Raw genomic sequence first — 23,346 nt, 5'->3', positions numbered from 1 at the left:
TTCTGTTATCAGGGCATTGCCTTGTGTGGTGTTGTATTTTTCAACATTATGTATAAAGATCCAGTTCATAACACTGTAATTGCAATGCTTTGTAGTAATTTACCTGTCATAGCAAATATTATCAACTGATTTGGCATTAAAAACAAGAGCTAGCCTATATAGTGTATATATTTGTCTGGCGATAACTTACAGACATAAGCACTAACACCAAAAATGTTTGTCTCTGTTACTTACAGAATATAAATGGTAAGTTAAACATTATCTAAACAGGAAGACCCCTGGCTTGAGATTAACACTCATTCCACACACAATCACACTGAAAACAGAAATAGTATAAATTAAATGCTCACGTTATATACTAGCATTAATATACACATCAAACCATACAGGAACACACATTTGAACATAATAACATTAGTAGTTTTAGTTTATTTTCACTTCAGCACAAGTATGAAGAGATATAGGTGTTTAATGGATATTAAAGAAAGAATTATAATTTGATTAAAGTCAAGACACATAGACAAGAAAAGAGGAAGTGTCACTTCATCTGACCCTGAGAACAGAGTCTTATTTTTCACTGCATTTAGCCCCAAGACATTTAAAGGGAGAGGTATCAAGTTCAGTTGGCAGAACTAATCACTCTGGATCTGCTACGGTAAATCACACCCCCTGGTGGTAAAACTGAGCCTTACATTCCATCTTCAGTTCCTTGCAATTTAAGAAATAATTGACACATTTTAATAAACATTCTAAGAAATGCACACTCACTAGCTATACTGCACCACCATATGCACTTGTGTAGAACATTCTGGGCCTACATATATAATTATTACATATATATTATATATTAGTTCAGGTGAATTTTGTCTACATTCTGATAATTGTTGTGGCTCTGATCTTGGGTGGTGGCCAAGCTCAGTTTTGTGATTCACGTGTGTTCACCACACAAGCCTCACTGGAGAGATAATATAAATTAAAACAAAACATTGTTGCCTAAATATAAGTGTTCTTTCAAGATGTCCGTTCAAGATACATTGATTCACTTACAGCCTTTGGATTAGAGGTCAGTGCACTAGGAATGTATTTTTTGTGTGTGTGTGTGTGTGTGTGTGTGTTTAGCCAATTGACATGCTATGTGACACACCAGAAATATCTATAATTGTCCCTGTCAGTTAAGGTGTAGCTTAAAGTCTCAATTTCCTGTAACAGAAATGGCATCTAACTGTATAATTGCTAACAAGCATTTTTGAGCTTTTACACACACACACACACACACACACACACACACACACACACACACACACACACACACACACACACACACACACACACACACACACACACACACACACACACACACACACACACACACACACACACACACACACACACACACACACACACACACACACACACACACACACACACACACACACACACACACACACACACACACACACACACACACACACACACACACACACACACACACACACACACACACACACACGACCATTCTAGACTGTGGGAGAACCGCCTAGTGAACTGAAAGACTGTTTCCCAGCAAATCCTGCTGGAGAGCATGTTTGTTTGTTAAAAACCATGACCAAGTCAAAGGTCTGTGTTCCAGATATGATGCAATACCTCCCCCCATGAGTGTAATTCAATTTTAGATCTATCAGGGATTCTTTCAACAAGATTAATTCAAATGTAATACTATAACAAAGCAATACAATTCTTTAAATCTTTTATATTGTTATAGTAAATAAAAGACTCTTGGTAAGTGTATGCTAAGGATTAAACAATGTGTCAGCACTCATTCCCAAATGAACATGCATTCTCAAATAAACATGGGCGGAGCTTAGCGAAGGGTCAATTGTAGTTTATACTTCATCAGGCTTATCCTTTACAGTTTACTATAGTAATTGTATGGATTATTTAAGCTTTTCAATGCCAAAAAAAGGCATATATAAGCCAGGTCATTAATTTAAAATAAGGTCAAGGTGAATCATGGACAGATGTCCTCCATCTAAGTATGTGTTATTGCCTTTTTTTATGTCAAATCCAAAGTTAAATAGCACATTTACTGTACACTTCCTGGCAAAAACATTTCACATTCTGTTCATAACATGTCTGATGAGAGGTTGGAGCTTAGAATATGCAAATAAGAACATGGCAACTGGGGGCCACGTTTTGCAGACAAGGTTGAGGATGTCTTTCATAATGTCTGGTTGTCACTTGCATCACTGCAATCATTCTAGACATCCACATACTAGGCATTTCTCAGAGCTACAGTAGGAATGTGCATTGATTTTTGCACTGAAATATGTTCCCACTGATGTTACTGCCTGTAATTTGTTTTGTAACACAAAAACACCTAAGCTGTTAAAATGATTGACATTCATGAATGTGACAGGTTTTATCTGAGTATTTGACAGGGTGTCTGAAAGATTACAAGACTGACAATGTCATGTACTGTATGAAACCTTGCAACTCACATTTATAGTAACAGAGGCTGATAAATAAAACCAAGCAGAAGTTAAGTGAATTGAACTAAACTGAACTGAATTAAATACATAAATTCTCACAATCAAACAAGTGCTGATGCCTCTATGATGCATGGAAGAATAAGGTTGAAATCATAAGGATTAACTACTGCATTAGATATTATGAACTAACAATAAATTAAAATAATTAAAATTGAATGATGTTTTTGTTTATTAATAAATATAATATTGTCAGCTTGTAACACTCCAAAGAGAAAGGAAAACTTGAAATAGCATCATATGACCCCTTTAAATCATATTTGTTCAAAACATGTAATGTTAAAATGTACTAGCATTTGTACAAATGAACATCAACCTAGTTTAATAAATCCTGTAGAAGTATTTAATGCTAATTTATGTTAGCCACCATATTTAACTGACACACAGGCATAATGTAAGCATTGCCAAAATCTAAACATGCAAATAAGTGCAATATGCAAATCCATCGGCCACATTCCTTGTGGTTATACTTGTTTGCCTAAAGAAGCATTCAAGAGGATCTCATTTGTTTTGGCATTAGCCTTCATTCATGAGGGCTATTTCAAGAATGTGTATCATCAAGTATGAGTCGAAAGCATACTTTGAACTACCTTACATTCCTTCAGCAGCCCATCCCATTCAAATGAACGTACGAGACGTGAGGTTGCGAGTGGGTGAGGCTTTGATAAACCTGTCCCTTCTTGGGACAAGAACTTCAACCTCACTGACACAAAAGAATTGAAGTTCATCTTAACAAATCTAAAAGAGACAGAATAATCATTCTGTATATAATGCATACAATGAAACTGGCAGAGAGAGAGAGAAACAGAAGCCAGAATATAAAGTTGCTGAACACGTGGAATAAGAATGGTGCTGTAAATAAACAACTTTATGCTCATATCCATCTCCCATAATTTGACTTCATCACATATTCATTCACTTCTGTTCCAGCTTAAAACTTGGCATGGTGTACTGCAAATATTGATGGTTATAATGAGAAACTGCTTGCACTGTTCCTCATTTGTAAGTCACTTTGGATAGTGGCGTCAGCCAAGTGAATTAATATAAATGTAATGCGAATCACTTTAGGGGTACATTTCAGTCAGAACTGAGGGTTTACATTCGCTATGTGAAAAGTGTGCAATTCAGACATGATAAGCTGAATTGATTTTGTATCTTCTCTTAAACCATGCATAAATTTTAAATAATATATAACATTTAAAAATAATTAAATATTTTGTAAATTACTTGATTCACGCATTTTGTATTTGTTCATAAACAATGCATACTGTAAATAAATGCACAAATACCATTATTAAGAATAAAACAAAATAAAAACACTTATGCATTCATATTTTGGTTTAAAAGAAATACAAATAAAAATATGTATTTTTATTACATTATTACTACGTGTACACACAGTACACCAACAAACACACTAATTGCCTATAGATTAAAAACAAGATAATTTGTATCTCACCTTTCACCTGGTATTAAACTTCTTGAAAGTAGCTGATCAGGAACAGCGTTAACTTCTGCGGAATCTTCGTTTTCCCTTCTGTTGTCTGGTGTACTTTCACTGATTTGTACCCAGTTCCTGTGAGTGATATTATCTCTGGCTGTCTTTACCTTTGTCACTGTCACCTCTCCCTGTTTGTGGCTTGTGTCTTTGGTGTGTCTGAAGGTCTCCTCTGTGGTGTGTACACTGTTGTGTTCTTGACTTTCACTGTCCTCTGTTCCTGGGAGAAATGTGGCTATATCCTCAGTCTCTTCACTGCTGGTATATTCCTCCCTCTCAGCGTGGTTATCAGTGCTTGTTTGGTATTTGCACCTTGCCGTGTCCTCCAGTACTGTTATTTCTCTGCTTGACTGCTGCGGGGCCAAGGGGTGGAGACAAATCTCCAGGTGACTGTGTGTTTCCATTCTTGAATCTGCAAGTGATACCTTCACTGGCTCAGAGAAGGGAGGGGCCGAAGTGCATTCTTCAGGGCCACATTCTTGATTGACTGGTAGGGCTGGTTTCAGTGGAGCAAGATGGTGAATCTGCTGCTCTGCTTGACCTGTCAACACTTCAGTGCCTCCACATACCTCTGCTTCCATTGCACCTTGCATTGCAGATGCTTCTCTTGTGCTTTGGACCATTTGCAATTCATCTCCCTTTTCTTCAGCCACCTCATATGTTTCAGGAAACTTGTAATGTATAATTTGCTGTTGTGATAAAACATCCATGATTTGCTCTAATCCAGTGTCTTTTTCTTGATTCGATGGAACTACATACTTATCACCACCTAGTTGACTTTGGTTCTCAAATTCTTGGCCATATTTCTTCTTTCCAGACATGTGAAGGTCATTGCCAGTGTTCATACTCTCTGCTGTGGTTTCAGCCTGGTCTTCTGCGATCTGCTCTGATTCATAGCCTTGAACAACTGTAACGTCATGATGTTCATTATAAATGTCATCTAATCTACTTCCTTCCTCCACTTCTGGTCCACATTTGTTCTGAAGGTCATGTCTAGTAGTCAGAACTGCTGTGGTTTTAACCTGGTCAATCAACTCATGACTTTCTTGAGTAGATGCCCCCTGAACATCTTCCTCAGGATCTTCATACTCTTGTGTGTCTGTCTCTGTCTTTGGGGTTTGAGAATGAAACAGCTGGTCTGAAACATCTAAGTGAGGGGGAGGATGAATTATGTAGGCAGGTATGGCTTCAGAGGTCAAAGTGCTGGAGGTACCATTGTCCGGAAAATCTGAGGAAGTTTCTGAAGCTTGGTCGCTCTCCTGGCTTATTTGGTCTGGTTCTGATATTTCAGTTAGGGTTTCCACATCTGAATAAGACATATAGTTAGAGAGGCCTCTCTGGGAATGGTCAGGGCTGATGGGGTCTGAGGGACCTGAAAGGTCAAAGGTGACAGTTGGCTTAATGATGGTGTAGATGCTCGACACAGCTGAATAAGGTAAAGAGACTTTTGACTCATTCTCAAGAAGGACAGGTTCAGCAGGACTAGGTTTCTCTGAGTCAGTGGCATATGTCGAGGAAGAATAATTGTTGGTTTCATAAGATTCCATTAAAGCTGTCTCACAATTAATCTGAGGGTGAGATTCTTTCAGTAAACTTGAATCAGAAGTGGAATGTACAGTGATTATGGGTAAACTCTGAGGTATTGCGCTTAAATCACTTTCAGAAACATCAGTATTGGAGAGAGATATAATTGGCTTTCTATCAGTATCAGCATCCAAACTGTTCTCTGTGATTCTGGAGCAGGACACAGTGCTAGACACAATCACATCTGGCATGGATGAAACATTATCGGCACAGGAAGGGTCAGAGTAGACTACATCACTGTTGCTGGCAGACATGTTTCTGTTATTTGCAGCGCTGTTTTGAGAATCTTCTTCCTCAGTTGATATAATATAATGTGGAAGACTGGAGGAATGTTCTGGAAGGGTATCGGCAGAATATGAGTTTGAGCTGGAACTCTGGGTCACAGTATTGTTTGAGGTGAAACCATCAAGGATGACCGAGGTGGAACTATGGGGGATGGAAGAAATGTAACTTTGCGGAATGGAAGAGATGGAACTTTGGGATGTCTGTGGAATGCAAGATGTGGAAGTTTCATGAATAATAGCGGTAGAACTCTTAGGGATGGAAGAGGTTACATCTTTTGATTCTTTACGTTCCAGGTGCAACTCTTTTTGAAAAGCCATTTCATTGTTGTTAGGAGTAACATCTGCGGTGATGGTTTTGACCTCAACATCTGCTGAAATTCCTGATTTAGATGTTTCAAAATCCGAGAAAGGATGATCATCCCTAAAAGAAACACCACTTGGGTTCAGATCTATGTTTGAATTATGGACTGTGCATGTGTCAGTACTTGCTGCTGCAGTTTCCAGATCAGGAACAGGACTGAATGAGTCAGTAATGTTAGACTCAGTGTTGGAGTGCTGAGAGCTGAAGTACTGGGCAGATTTATCTGCAGATGGGCTATCTGGGGGTGTCTGGTAAACCTCACTATCAGACAGTGAAGAGTCAATATATGGTATCGATGTACTGTCCAGATCTGAAGGCATAAAACCGGCATCCTCCTTATTAGGCCTAGACATTTCACTTAGGACATCCTGGGACTGGGATTGGTCAGAAGTACCGGAGGGTTCTGGTGCAAAACCAGCCTGGTTTTGTTCTGTGTCTACCTGGCTGTCAAATTCTTCCTGTTCACTGATATGATCCTTGACTTCTGGGTCTTCACTATTGCTTGAAAGATCCTGGAATAGATCTCTTGTCTTCTTCTTCTTCTTCCAGGATAGAGATACATTAAAGCCCTTGGTTTTACGAAGGTCACTGTCTGAGTAACTGTGTTGCACTTTCTAAAAAAAATGAAAACAGAAAGTCAAAAAAGAAAGTATAGAAAGTAAGTAAAAAAAGGAAAGAGGTGAATGGGAGAATGAATACAATGAAAAAGAGAAAGAAAGATTAATGATCATGAACATTTACATCAATTAAATAAAATAATATAATATAAAGATGCATTCATATGCATCAGTGCATTGTTGACATTTATATAAATATGTCACAAATGTAAATAAATATATTTATTTCTGATACCATACCATCTTAATTGTAAAGCTCTTGCAAGTTAACACAAGAAACATTTTATGTCTCATAGTAACCTGTCTGATTTGCATTTTTTAATGACATCATTAGGCACGAGAGGAATGAGACAATGGTTAATTGGAAAGAGTTTATAGGCTTTGTGTTACCAAAAGTATTCATGAAACACCCTACTATATTAGTTTTATTTACTGAATGTGATTCGACCACTTTTACTAATGACAGCGAGAGCACATAACACAACAGAATGGAAGCACAATGAAAACAGTATTTGTTGTTAAACATCAAAGTTAACGAAAGTTAACAAAGTTAACGAAACCTGAAATTGCAAAATGTAATAATGGCATTTTTATATAAACAGTAACAAGCAAGATGAAGAAGAACAGCAAAGAAGAAAATCAAATTAATCAAAGAAACAATTGACAGATTAATAGATGCATTATGCATCTATGGCATTAGCACCCTAATTCATATCTCCTTGGGAAATTAAATTTTGTTCTGCTGTCTGGTGAAATATGATAAGTCTGCTGCTAAAATGCATTTAGTGTCCCATCTGATAACATTAGAGGATGAAATGTCATGAAGTGAGATAGAGAGAGATGTGTCATTGTCTGTCAATCTGGGTGGAGGCCCTTGTATTCCTTGAACTGTGGTGGTACAGTTCAAAATGACCATATCATCAGTCAACCTGTCATATAACTCAACCAATCAATACTGTTTACTAGTATTGTGAAATACACAACTCTGTCTCATTTCTAAATGACATTTGAGTATCTTTGATGACAAACATGACACATTTTGTAAAACATCTGAAGACAAGCCTTAATTATATGTAAAGCCAAATAAATTATCTATGAAATTATCTATGAATCATTTATTAATAACTTTTAACCTGCTGGAATTACACTTATGATCTTTCAACATTGCTAATCAATGCTATCTGCTTTTCTATTGAGGAGTTATGCTTATCTGTGTCATAAATAACAGCATAAATCAAAAGGTACTGCGTGAAACAACAACGTAAAATTAATGATGTTATGTTTATGATATGACTCCAAAAGCAACCTAAAGGACCTTGACATGGAAGAAGAAACCTTACAGGCATCTTCTCAGGCATTTCTGAAGAACTGCCAAAAGCTTAACCTGTCAGCACTGTGAGCACTTTATTGTGAAGCTACTGTGGATTGTATAGCCACAATAAGCACACTCACACAAGCATGTACTGTACATACACATGCAAATAGCTCCACCTGCTGGTCAAGCAAAAAAAAAAAAAGGAATTTATATTATATTATTTATTATAACCAAAAGATTAAAGGGGTCATATGATGTTGCTAAAAAGAACATTATTTGGTGTATTTGGTGTAATGAAATGTGTTTATGCGGTTTAAGGTTAAAAAAAACAATATCTATTTGGATTTGAGACTTTAGTCTTTGCAACTTTACAGATCTTCTTTATGCACCAAAATCTTTAACACTCCAAAGAGAAAGGAAAAATTTAAATCGCATCATATGACCCCTTTAAGAGCCTCTTACAACTGAAGTTCCTGATCTTACTATAAAAAATAAGCAAAAACATGAATGGCTGCAATATAACAAAGAGTGAAAAATTTAAGGGGGTCTGAATACTTTCCGTACCCACTGTATAAATTTTATACTGTTTTAAAAAGTACTTTTAAGTAGTAAGCCAGATTACAGATGACCCACTTTAAATACTGACCAATAAACATACAGTAACAGCTCCATCTTAAATCCATAAATCAAGAAGCAATCGTTATAAAGATTTTAATAAAACCTTAGGATGCAGGACAATAAACATTTTTTAAAAACAAATCCATACAATTAACTAAACCAAGAATATATTATAAGAATATTTTATGAAATTGCTTGGGCTGATTAGTGTTTAGAAGTATAATATGGCCTTGAAGGCTTACAGACAGACTAATGAGTCTTTAAAAAAAAGAGGACAGGACAGAAGGAAGAACAATAAGTAAATTATAAATAACAACAATAATAACCATTCAAAAAGAGGCACCCTCCTGTTTTCCACACAACTCAGTGCGCCTAAAATGACATTTAGCACAATTTGCCTTAATCATCCGTGTTCTTCATCACGTCTGTACATGTCTCTCATGCAAAAAATAAATGGTATGCATATTACTCCTGGACTACTGAACATAAGCATGAGAAGGGAGACTAAATCATTCCTTCATTACATCATCGTCATCATCAATAAATAACTGTTTGTTTATTTATTCATTTATTCAAAATATGGATATATTCAATATGGCTATAAACATATGAGATGGACTATAGCAATTAACAATTCTGAAACAAGAATAATTGACATTTGGGATCAGGGTGCACTTAAAAGCATGCTTGATTTTTTGTTTATTTTCTGTTTTTCATTTTATTCATTATTCTGTGCTAAACTTTTTTTTTCTACAAAACAACTGTTTAGCATAAATTGAGAAAAATGGTGTAGTTACAACATTTACCAGCAGGTGGCAATGACACCTTGAAACCTTGACTCCTTGGTCATAGAAGGAGGATGTACTGTTTAGTATTATTGTTATTTTGCACACATACTGCACCCTATTGGCTGTGCTAATTACCTTAATTTTCAAGCTCTGTGTTTAAATATTAGTGATATATGTACCTAATTTTTGCATTGCAACACATACACTGAAAGTGTTGGACAAATTAACTCTAAAATAAGATAAATGTTTACTATATTTTTGTCATATGTATCGCATAGTCATAGACATGTTGGTTTAAAACCAGCTGAAGTACAAGTGTGGTGCTCTCTGACCTTTGACCTGAGAACAGTGCCAAACAGAGATGTCTTGCGTTTAGTCCACTTCTCATCATCCTGAGTTTCACTGTCGCCAGCTCCCAATGTCCCAGACTCAGTTCTGTGGAAGATGACATTCAGTTAGAGATCTGGAGATTGACGATTCGGTTTAAAGTTCAGATAAATGCACAAAGAGCAAAAAGAGCAAACAAAAAAGTGCCCTCGAGTTTACTGTGTGGCGCCAATGCTCGAGTCAGTCAGCCAAAACGACAAGAATGTACAACATTAAATGATCTGTCTTTCCTAAGACAGACAGCTCATCCAAATACAATGTGTAAACAGGTTATTAATTTTCTTAAAAAATATACCGTCACCGGAAACCTGCTGCATACTTTCAGAGAACAAGATGTGGACACACAACACACGCTAAAACACATGCACTTACTAACACAAACACACCCACTGTACAGCACCACCTAAAATAACTTGAGTAAAGTGGGTGCAAATCAAGGGTGAATACAGTCATGTAGGCAGGAATACAGGCATCAGTGCATCATGGCTCTGATTCACCTTCTTAATGAACGTAATTGCCTAATTGTGTGCCATTACACGTTCTTATAATATCTCAGCTCTGATTTGGCCAACATTAAACAAGAAATATTAAGGTGGAACAGGTGCATCCAAAAGTCCCCATCATGAAGGAAGCAATCACATTTTTTGAAAGTGAATCACATCGTTGTCATTCACATAAACCTATTTTAAACATACTTGAGCAACTTGAATGACTGATGATGAATTGAAGTAACTTATGCTTTTAATTATGTGATAGAAGCATGTAGATGTCATGTAGACTCATGTAGTTCAGACTGATTCTATAACTTCAACATTTTTCAATTTCATGCACGTACATGTATTAACGATCTAGGAACCTAAACAGCGTGTGAGAGCAATCAGAAGGGAGTTGTCTGAGGCCTAAACATTGCAGGGTCTTTTGATAAATATCCTGCTTCACATTCCAAACCCACCCTTAAACCCTCAGGCATATGACGGTGAAAATGTGTTTGTTCAAAGATGCATAAACATGCGCATTTAAAATTGAACCTGAGCATAATAATATTGTGACTCTTTAAAGGTCTCACCTTTACAGGTATCACTGTCATGCCAACAGCATCAGGTGAAAACAAGCTGAAACTTTCACTCACATATCTAGGTTTTTTGATCAAGCTTCTCCCCGGAGGGAACAGCCAAACGTATGAGTTTCGCTCTGTGTGATGGAAGAGAGTAAGCATGCGGTGTGGCCAGTTCCTGTAGGTATAACCATATCATTTTCTGGTAGCAGAGAAAACAAACTCAAAAGAAAAAAAAATGCATTGATGTCATGCAGAGTTATATTCATTTTCTTAAAATAACGAGGCATGAAATTGATTCCTGGACCTTACATTTATTTTACAGAGCACAGGAAACTAGACAGGTAATTTATAAGATCAATAAAATATAAATAAATCACCTTTACAGCAGCTTTTATTTAATTATTTTCATGTTATGGCTGATAACTATGGAAGCCCGCGCCACTGAATAAAAAAATTTAAAAGGTAATTGCGACTTTCTCACAATTCTGACTTTTTTTCTCACAATTGCGAGTTTACATCTCACAATTCTGACTTTTTCAGAATTGTGAGATATAAACTTGCAATAGCGAGTTATAAAGTCAGAATTGAGAGATATAAACTTACAATTCTGAGAAATGAAGTCAGAATTGTGAGATATAAACTCAAAATTGCGAGAAATAAAGTCAGAATTTGTGTGATACAAACTCGCAATTCTGACTTTTATTTTCCAGAATTGTGAGATATTTATTATTAAAGTGCAATTTTTGAGGGTGAAAAAGACTGATGTTCTCAGAATTGCAAGTTTACATCTCACAATTCTGACTTCTAGCATCAGAATTGCGAGTTTGTATCATGCAATTCTGAGAAAAAAAGTTGTCAGAAGAACTGTGAGAAAAAAGTCAGAAGTGATATAAAATCGCAATTTCCTTTTTTATTTTTGTATTCACTGGTGGAAACGGGCTTCCATAGATGAATGATATTAAACTTCTATACCATTTGACCTAAATACATTTTAAATAATTAAAACTTAAAACTTCAGCTAAGAGTGTAAATCTACTCAAAGGCCACTCAGAAGTTTCTCTCTGGTTGTGAGCGATATCTGCAGCTGGATTCTCAACTTACAAACACTTTCTGTTGACCCATATAGCACAGACTACACACTGTTAGTCTACTATTCAAGACAATTATAAACTACGTTGAGTCTGTCTACACTGGCAACAGGATTGAGGATTTTAAATGTACTGCTGTCACATGACCTCACTGTGAGTACACAGTTTGTTTGCCTTTGTGTCACGGGTTATTTTGGAATGGAGACACACGGCGAACAGTGAATAAAGCATCACAACGTATTGTGCAAAGCAAACAGAGGACAGATCCTGTCTGTTACAACAGACAGGTTCTGAAGAACAGTCACATGTCAGGGTATTTTTACAAGTTTACAGCAGGTTGCTCACCTCAGGGAGGAGCTTTTTTGGCTGTACAAATAACCTACAATATTTAAGTACAAAAGCTGGTTGTTGAGGGTTTTAATTGAAGGCTAAGCTGTGTGAATGTGCAAATCCAAACATCCAAACAAACATGCTCTTCACACAGAATTAACAATTAAAGTGATTGATCATTTTACACGATTAAACTCAAATCACCCATTAACCTACATTCAGCCCAAACATTCTGGTATAAGTGTCATCATGATTGGCTGCATAATTTGTAGATTTGTCAACTCTGCAGCCTGTAAATTACCAACGTTCTACCACCCTTGAAATTATGGAACAATTATAATCATTACATGACTATGAGTTACAGCAAATGGCTGCAATATAACAAAGAGTGAAAAATTTAAGGGGGTCTGAATACTTTCCGTACCCACTGTATATGACTGAAAGGGACCATAAAGCAACACAATTACAATTGACCTCTTTCTGAGCACATTCACCAGCTGACTAGTAGGTGAAGCTGAAGAGCATATTCAAACAGAAAGGGGTAGACTCAGCCAAGACTAATGCCAAAGTCCACCGCATAACAAGTCCGAACTGTTTTTAAGGTACATGTGTACCATTTAAGCTCCCAAGTGTCCCAAATAAGCCCCCAATGTTTTTTAAATGCTGATGCTTGTAGCAGTTTGTGAGACTTCCCTTCAGGAATCCCCAGTCACTTTTAGAGTCCTTAAATTTATTCCTTTACTTTTTCCAATTTTGTCCCTACAATGAAAATAACGTTGGTAAAAATCATGAATGTGCTCTTATCACAATGAATTCACATAAAAGGGATAGTTCACCCAAAAGGAAAAATCTGTCATTAATTACTCACCCTCATGTCGTTCCAAATCCGTAAGACCTTCGTTCATCTTTGGAACACAAAGTAGGATATTTTTGGATGAAATCCAGAAAACAAAAATAACGACTTTATTCAACAATTCTTCTCCCTAAGTTACCGTCTTCCGCCATTTTGGAGAGTACCACGACACATGCACGTGCTTTCCCCTGAAAGTAAACAACACTGATTACGTTGATTACGTTCTGGGGAAAGCGTGCACATGCATCATTCGTGGTACTCTCCAAAATGGCGGAAGAACTTAGGGAGAAGAATTGTTGAATAAATAATGTTATTTTTGTTTTCTTTGTGCACAAAAAGTAATATCGTAGCTTCGCAAAATTGAAGTTGAGGCACTGATATCACATGGACAGTTTTACCGATGTCCTTACTATGTTACTATGGGGGGGGGTTGTGTTTGCGGAACAATGTATGTTAAAAGCACACGTCCAGTTTTGTGTGAGTGAAGGAAATCCGCTTGGGAGTGGAGAGATTCGTCCTCGCGCACATGGATCGCGTAACATTATGCGCTCTCGACATTGTCATTAAGATCACACTATAGAAACTGCCTAAAATTAGAAATTTACTAAAAACAAGCCTATGGCAAGACATCTGGTAGGGGGGGCACCTGGGGTGGCCAGCCAAATTTCAGGGGGGGCCGGTGCTTGTTTAAAAAAGTAACTATTAGTGATAAACTTACATTTCGAGCAAAAACGAGATATTTCGTTTGTTTATTTCTTCTCCGCCATCGAAAATAGTTCCTTAAACCAGTCACTCGTGTTTCGTCGGTACACCGCCATTGAGTCGGTCTGGATCACAATATCTGAGTGGAGCGAGCGACTGACTACTATTCGGAGTGAAAGCATTCCGTAACCACTCTGCTCTAGAGCCATTCACTGTTTTCCATTTCCCTCTACCGCATAAAAGTGAGACGAAACCCCTCGGAGCTTTCAAAGCGATCCTGAATGTCAAATGCTTACTGCAGGCCAAACTACACAATTATGTATCCTGTCGCGAGAGAAAACATTTATGATCCGACCTTTCAAAATAACTGCTACTTTTTCAGGCAAAACCACATTCTACTAATGGCTTTGCAGTTCGCGCTGCCATCCCTTTCTGAGCAGAGTAATACATGCAGTAAAACTTCCCAGCACAATTTCAGATTTACTTCATTCATTGTTTTACATAGGCTGCCTACAACCAATGCACACATACACAAAAAGGAAAATAAATAAATAAATAATAATAATAATCATCATAATAACAACAACAACAACAATAGGCCTAATAAAATGAGATGGTAACATTAAAATAACCTATAATAATTAAAGGTGCCAAAAGGTTAACAGAATAATAATTTAGGCCCAAATATATTACAAAATACTACTACTACTACTACTACTAATAATATTTAATAAAAATAAATGCTAAATATAGCTACAAATTACAGCATAACAGAATAGAAAAGAATATAATACAATTTCTTTATCATTAGCCTACTCTCTGAAAGCTACATGGGCAATCAAATTAGAGTAAACTAACTGTACTTTGACTGTACAGAATATAGCCTAGCTGGTTTTTAAATACCTAATAAATCATTGAGAACACTGAGATAGGTTCCAAATAAAAAGTAAAATCACAGCAGCCTAACAAACGTACATTGCTCTCATTATTTATTATTTACTATTTTATTTTATTTTAACGCAGAGCGACAAGTGCCCGGTACATGGTCTTAGTTATTTGGATCTCTTTACATCTACGTCTGGGAGATAGGCTATTACAGCCGTGGACTAACCCTCAGCTGGAACCGTGTTAATTTGAATAAGCTTGCGGTTTGTACATTCTTTATCGTTTAAACCAATATACAGATGACAGATATTGGTTTTAGACTGCCTGACAGAGACATTGACAAAAAATAAGCATGGATCATTCAGTAGGTATTAGCGGCAAACATAATGAAATGGTTTTACCTTGCAGCCTTTAGACTCTCCGATTTCTTTGACTTCCATTTAAATGATTTGAGATTTCCTTTGCCGCTGTCATCCTTCTCCACAGACTCTTTGAGATTTGCTTCACTTTTAGAAAACAAATTCCTCAAAGATTTTTTGGTGGAAAAACTCTTTTTCGCCATGGTGAAACTTCAGAAGGATTAGGACTGCAGAAGCACGCGAATGAATTTAGTAAAAGTTTATTACGATGCGTTGAGTCGACGCACGTAGAAGTACCTGCTCTCTTGTACACAGCCAAACCTTGCTCTCTTATGAACAGATGCTCTAGCTGTGTCAAAGCTAGTGAGACACCTACCGAGTGTTTTTGTATCATAGGCACGCTCTAAAAACTCAGCGGCTGCGCGCGCCCATGATTTAAATAGGCTAAATGTTGTCAATACAGGCAGTTCTCTATAAGGTTATGAAACGCAGCTGACTCTACGTCATTAACTGTGTTAGGGTTATTGAGTCATCAGAGTGAATCGAATCTTTTGAATCAGATTAATTCACTAATTCGATCAGTGACCATTTGTGTAGGTTGTGTGTGTTATGTGTGCGTAATGAATCATTCATTAATCGTTCCTTAAAAGCAAGTCGTTAACGGCGGGCACAATTAGGCCTACAGTCATTTATTAAAATTAGTGTGTACATTAACTAAGATACTTTTTCCCCCATTGAAACAAACCTATATATGTTCTTCCACTCTGTCAACTGATCAAGTTGCCACAAGTAACAGCGTCGTTAACGTCATTTAATGGTCGGTCACCAGTAGGCTAATTTCCATAGTTCGAAAATGATTCGTTTATTATTATTATTAGCCTATTATGCTATTATTTATAGGCTATTATTGTAGCTATTCGCGAACGATTTTTTTCTCGAAAGAAACACTTAAAGCACAAATAGCCTATAGCCTAACATGAAAAGATTTCATCTGATCCATTCTTTCTTTCTTTTTCTTTCTTTCTTTCTTTCTTTCTTTCTTTCTTTCTTTCTTTCTTTCTTCATGCTGATGATGAGAAATGAATTCTGTCATTCTTTGTAATGAAGAGCAACTTTTTCAGTACAGAACACATTTTTATCCAATACAAATCTGAATAAAGCATATTGTGTGTATAATTCACGCATACTGGATATCAAGTAGCATATCAGGTTGGTGTTACCAGTGCCTATTCGAAATAGCAAGTTTGGCGTCTGTCAGCATGGATTATATGATTGACAAGTAAACACAGACGCGCAAAAATAAATAAACAAACAAAAAAAAAGAATAGGTAAAAGAGGGTTTGGTTCGGTTCAGTGATGCTCAGATAATCGATTTCTATTAGCCTACAATGTCTGTTTACTGTATAAATATGTAGTTATTTGATCACCCTAACGTCTGATTCAGGAGGAGATACTAAATACTGGTTTTATTCTAGTTTTGTTATATTTATAGGATGAATTCAGGTTGAAGCTTGATTGTGCTGTGCTCAATGGGTTTACACCTCCAGAGCATAACGATGGTCTCTGATTAAAGGGGCACTATTTCTCTAAATGCTAAAATAGTTTTGGTTGATGCAATATGGCATTGGCTGGTGTGGATACACCTTAAAGGAGGACTGCCCCATGGGGACAGATAGGAAACCCTTTGACATAAGATTTTCATTTGTAATGTATAATGTTGCTCACCACATGTAAACAGTTTTTATTGTGACAGTTCCTATTTTGTTTGACATACAGTTAACAGGAAATAAAATGCAAAGAAGAGATTAAAAAAAAAAGTTTAAATATTGCTGGCCCACTTTGGCTGAATGTGTTAAATAAAGTGGGCCAGTGGAAATCAGGTAAAGTGGGCGACCTTTATCCTTCAGTAATTATGCTCGAATTTATTATTTAAATTGGCATTCATTATTTTATAGCTAATATCAATAATCAACTTTTATTTATTTATGTACTGAAAACAGCAATTAGTGTGCAGTCAGAAATTGAAGTCAGAGATGGAAGAAAGGAAAGGAAGGCGAGGCAGGAAGTTCAGTCTATGGTGTGAAGAAAGGATGAGAAGAGCGAAATGTAGATGCAGAATATAATCTTTAAAATTGGACACATTAAAGTACATTTAAAGTGTTTAGAGAACATAGAGATATGTTTTAATTAGGATACAGGATCATTTTTTGATAAATCAGGGATGGCCCACTTTACCTGAAAAAAAATGTGTCTGGAGTGCATAATCTCAAAAAGTTTACTGGTACCTATACCTTGCAAATAACACATTATATAAACTGTATTCAAGTTGAAATATTATAGCTGGACCTTAAAGTTAACAGAAGTAAAGAAAAAAAAAACATCTAGGTAGCTAATTTGTATGTTTTACAAAAACTGGCCCACGTTACCTAAATTCACCTTATTATTTTCAGTTCACTTGTTGTTGTTACTTTCCTTGTACAGAACGTTGGGATACACTAGCGGTAGGGCTATTAGAAATGTGCTCATAAATAAAAGTGACCTTGACTATTCAACTGCTGTCCCTCAGTGCTACTATTTGCTACAGTACTTTTTGTCAAATCTTTCTTTTGTTTTAATCTTTTGAACAACTATCAAAACGTTTGTTTCTTTTGTCTGCTATAGTTATTTGAGTCTAGGACTCAAATGTGGACAGCCGTAGCGCCTTTCTTTGAAAAACACTTGTGTTGTAGCCATATTTGAAAATATAACAGAAATAGGCCTAATTATTCAAGCAGACTGCACCTACAGTATACTGCTACTGCTTGTGCTTCCTGTTCCACAAGAAGTAATGATATTTATTGGTCAGCAGATGTCGCCACACTACTACACAATCTTTTTTAGCATGCGCATGCACACTTGAAGAGGTAACCACTTTATATAAAAATATACATTTTTATTTATATTTATATGTTTATATAAAAGAAGTTTTAATCAAACGTAAGAGTTGAATATAGTGACAGATAATATAAAAATCTATTATCAGATTGCAAGACATTTATACAAAACAAATAAGGTTAAAATATAAGAATCAAACATGCAACGTAATGAGGTCATGTGACGTATTTAGTTCAATGCATATTGAAACACTCATCGCTGCACACTGTTCACATAGGCCTACAACATTTAAAGATAGCCTATTGCGCAATGTACTGTAATGCGATACTGTGCAATGTAGGCCTAGGCCTATATTGTAAACACTATCAAAACCGTCCTACATAGTGATAACATCCTTTGACCTGCAGTTTGCGCTAATTTACCAAAAACGTGAAAGCATAGGCTACTAGTTGAATCTCCGAACTGAAGTTAACTCAACAACCTACGTTGTCAATTGAATTTCTTAAGAGATCGTTTCCGAAAAAAAAAAAATTGGCCTAATAATTAATTGATATTAGGCTATTCATATATCAAAGAGCAACAATCTAGTGTATACACATTTTTATGTTTATTTTAAACATGTTTTATGTTTATTTTTATGTTATATAATTATACATAATTATATAACATGTACATAAGAATGCATAAAATATGAAAGTGATTATACAACCAGCAGTCAAAAACAATGATCTTAAACACACCTATGGTTACTCATATGTATTCAAACACAGAGTTGAGGTGGTACTTTTTTAGCAGTTATAGATTGAATTCAGTTTCTTGTTTCAGGCGTAACTGAAATAAATTCTATAGTATTGACAGAGCTTGTTTGCAGGATAACACCCATCCATCTGAACCATGAAAGAAGAATGTTTAAACAGGAATGCATGTTGAAAAAATAATTAAATGATAAAAAACGATGAATGTAAGTCCAAATTTATTGCTCTGACTAGAAGCATTAAAACTGAGGAGAAATCAAAGCAGCGCCTCTCATGCAAAATCAGAGTTGACTGAGTTCAACTTCCTTACTCTATATTATTACTCAATTGATAAAGATCGCAATATCAGCTAAGGAAGTTGCTGCTAAATTAACTTTGATGTGGCACAAGAGGCAATGCTTTGAGTCTGAATGTATTATTTTAGACAGACACTTTTCCCCTACAGCATTTGTGACCCTCTCTGTGAAATTCAGGCTAAAGTCTCAAAATCTAATTATGAGATAACAAGCATCAAAGTTTGATTTCAACCATTAATTTCACTCTTTGACATGGTCTTAGTCAGTAATAAAGACATCAATGTTACATTATCACAGAATGTTCTTTACCTTATGAAGGATGATTTTATATAGAAAACAGTAAATCACCAAAAAATGACTTTAGCTGGGTTTTCACAGACGGTCACATTTACTTGATAAGTATAGGGAAAAAATCTCTGTCTAAAATGCTGAAAGTAGAAATAAACACTTAATGTGTTTAAATATGAGTCGTGTTTTCCATAGATCATATGCTATAGTTCACTCCATCATCATTTGCTCATGCTTCTGTCACTTGAAACTCATGGCTTTGAGATGTGATGGAAAATGCCCTGCTCTTTTCCATACGTCAAATTGCATTGTGATCACTCGCTGTTAAACTCAATTACAAATAAATAAAAATTATACAAATGTAACATTCAAAAACAGGTGCATGACGCCCCTGAAAAAGAGGTTGGAATTGGCTGGTTCGGTACTGTAATACTGACAATCAGTTACTTGTTTGTCTTTTCATAAGAGAAAAGAAAAGGTCTACTTCCTATTTTGCTAAATGTTTTCTCCAAGGTCCATGATTAAATAATCAATTCTAAATAGCAAATGACACAGCAGATTGAGAAACATGACATGACCGTTGCACCACTTAGTCACGAGTATTTGATTGGCAAAAGGAGTGTATGAACATTTGAACAAGTCGGTGACTAATCTGGTGTGTGAAAAACAGAACGATGTTGCCCATTTGACATACCAGGGCATGTCCAGACCTTTAAAAAACACAAAGATCAAACAACAAATGTCATGCAGGTATGATTGTTTCATGGTCCAGTTATTAAAACTTCCTGGTCACACCACAGATCACTGACATTACCAACATAATATTTAACGATGGAGACAGCTGTATTAAAAGGGTACACAGATACACAGAAATGTCTGTTATGTGGAAGTCTTGTTACAAGGTAAAACTCTTTCTCTGGAAAAGTAGGAGGGGTATATGTGAATCTTTGTTGTTTGTGTATATCTGGTCTAGGAGTCACATCATGTCTTCGTTTACAGTATTTTAAAGTCTGTATGTTATGACAAGATCTAGGATCAGTTGTGGGTTGCTAGTTGTGACAATCAGCAGGTACCACCTGCAATAGTTAATGCATTAAAAAAATAATTTTATTAAAGTGCATTAAATAATAAAAAAAATGAGATAAATAAAATAATATAAAAAATGTTAATGGAACAAATAGTGCTTTATTGTTGCATAAAGTGCAAGTTGTTTATGTTTTTTTTACATTGTGGCAAGGAAAATGCGATTGTGAAAGTACCCACTCACGCTTATTGAAGTACTTTGTTGTTTTGCATGCTGAGGAAGAACAGAAACAGAAAAAAAAAAAAAACGTTTGCAGTTGGAGGTGAGGCATTAAACTGAAATAAACCAGGACACACGGCACAAAAATTCTTGATCTTGTTTGTGCATTTGAGTGCGTCCAGTTGTACAAAGCTGATCAGATTACACAGAAGGAAACAAATCCTTGTACTACCTAAAATAAAAAAGAAAGTAGAAAGGTCAGTTACGCAGATTACCTGTCAGTCATTCCACCCTTTTAATGTTGCTGTAAACAAAACAGGTTAATCCATGCACAGTTATCTGGAAGTAAGCCTGTAGTCTTTTTGGTGCAAATTAGGTGTGAAACATTTCTAGTAGGGATGCACCGATACCACTTTTTCCAGTAGTCCCCCGATTTTTGGTACTTGCCGATACCGAGTACCGATACCAATATTTTATTGCATTTGTAAATTTTTTAAATATTGGGTACAGAAACCAAAAGAGTATGTATAATGTTAGTTGGTTAACTTAATTTATCAAATAGATACAGTCAAACCAAAATTTATTCAGACACCTTCAACATTTCTCACATTATCACAGTTTATTCGCTATAGTTTAGAAAATGGTCATAAAATATAAATACTGCTATTTTCACTTAGTGTAAATAGAATCCATTGCTAATACGAGATTTGAAAAGGGAGGAAAAAAAAGTTCGGCGAAAGGCGGGATCGAACATGGGTCGATCGCGTCAAAAAACCAACTACACGCGTGTATCTATCTGCACCACTAGAGCTAATGATTTATTGCCACTTTGCTTATTTTTACGATTTAGTTTTAATCCAAATGATGCGTGTGCTAAGTGAGCGAACATCAAAGATCACACAACAGAAGTACGCATGCTCTCTCTCTCTCTCTCTCTCTCTCTCTCTCCCTACAGTTAAGTAACTTGTGCATTGTTTTACTTACTTGTTTTTGGCATATCCGACCGAACTACAAGCTTTCCAGTGATGTCTGTGAGAAAGATATATTCACTCGACAAGCTTGCGCATCTGCGCCGCGGCGCGCTCAATCCACTCAGCGTGCTTTGTTTATCAGCTCGCGCACATCAGCTATACAGACGTTAATACTGAATGTTTAACATTATATTCATTGCATACATATACTTCGTAGACAACCTTTAATCTCTTATAACTCCATTCTGCTGTCTGTTGTCGGTGTTTCTTTGTCTGAATATGGTACGAGTACAGAAGCTCAGTATCAGGCCGATACCAGTATCGGTATCGGTGCATCCCTAATTTCTAGAGAAGATTTTTGTTGAAATGTATGACAAGGAACGTGTGACCATATGAAATATTTACAGTGAAATTATGGTTTTATCTCAGCCATAAATTTGATTTAGTTAGAAGTGAGGTACATTATCAAAAGTGTCATCAGCTTTTTACTGTGCGACTGTGTGCATATTTGGAATTCACTTGTGACTTAATCATACTTGGGTTTTTGAGTCAGAGCTGAAGAAGAAAAAGCGAAAATGCATTGAAGCGTTAAACTGGCTGTTGAGTATAATAGATTACATGCAATATTTACATGTTTATTCATGGCAACAGTCTCTCCTGCCCTTTGGACACTCACCCAAACATGTATTAGTAATGTGACCTGCCAGTTTCTTTTTTTTTTCTCCCCCACCATTTTTCTTACCCTTATTTTTTTTTGCTTAGGACATTTAAATGTGTAAAATGCGATGATATCAGATATTTGATGTACTATATTTCCATGTATTAAATGTGCAAATATTAATTGAACACAAATCAAATACTGCCTAAAAGACACTTGGAATATTTTTTACAAAAAACATTAAATTTTCTTAACGTTAATTATGCAGCCTGAAATGTTTAAAAAACATATAAAGAGTAACATTAACCTATATTAATAAATACTTTAACAGTATATTTAATTGTTAGTTCATAACAGCCAATGCATTTACTACTATTTGCATTAACAAATTGAACCTCATGTAAAATGTTACCAAGTAACGTAATAAAAAATTCCACTGTATTGCTCTAAAAAGGCGCCCAGCGTGCAAGATCTGTCAGAGACAGGATATGTGTCGACTTGGTCCTGTGTGATAATTACTGAATGTTGCTTTTCCAGACCTCTCAGGTTCGCTGGAAAAGATGGTGCCGGTTGTACTTTCAATTCTCTTGTAGTCAGAGATACATAAGACAGCACTTCAAAGTGATTTATGGATCAGACAAGAAAGAAGTCAAATGGAAAGCAGCCAGTCTGGCCAATAGCCCAGGAATGTTGTAATTTCAATAGTATTCAAATTACACACAAGTCTTTTTGCAAGAGGGCAGTAAATTACATTAATAGAGCATAATGATCAGAAACATGATTTTTTAAACACAATATTAATTTTTATTTGAACTATTTCCCGCTAGCGGGATGCCTAAGTTTACTTCAGTATATTCACTGCAAAAATGGCTTATCTTACCTAGTATTTTTGTCTTGTTTCTAGTCAAAATATCAAAAAATTCTTAAATCAAGACACTTTTACTAGATAATCCAAATGACTTAAGATATTTAGTCTTGTTTCCAGGGGG

The 23,346-nt window shown here is 36.0% G+C and overlaps 1 protein-coding gene across 2 annotated transcripts in view; it reads right to left on the bottom strand.

Moving 5' to 3' along the window:
* Window positions 1–15,649, bottom strand: part of LOC107654746 (uncharacterized) — a 31,048-nt gene extending 15,399 nt beyond the window's left edge. The window contains exons 1-3 of one of the 2 annotated variants that reach the window (XM_016441979.1): window positions 15,315–15,649; window positions 9,944–10,046; window positions 4,006–6,887 (exon numbers count right to left, since the gene is read on the bottom strand). In XM_016441979.1, coding sequence (XP_016297465.1) covers window positions 4,006–6,887; window positions 9,944–10,046; window positions 15,315–15,475 — 3,146 coding nt within the window. In that variant the 5' untranslated portion in view covers window positions 15,476–15,649. The remainder of the gene's footprint in view (window positions 1–4,005; window positions 6,888–9,943; window positions 10,047–15,314) is intronic. The other variant, XM_016441978.1, reaches the window with a different exon arrangement.
* Window positions 15,650–23,346: the final 7,697 nt, after the last annotated feature.

Source organism: Sinocyclocheilus anshuiensis, unplaced genomic scaffold (assembly GCF_001515605.1).
Source record: "Sinocyclocheilus anshuiensis isolate Anshui unplaced genomic scaffold, SAMN03320099.WGS_v1.1 scaffold195, whole genome shotgun sequence".
Lineage (NCBI taxonomy): Eukaryota > Metazoa > Chordata > Actinopteri > Cypriniformes > Cyprinidae > Sinocyclocheilus > Sinocyclocheilus anshuiensis.
The sequence above is the reverse complement of the archived record's forward strand: the minus strand, read 5'-3'. Positions and strand labels throughout refer to the sequence as shown.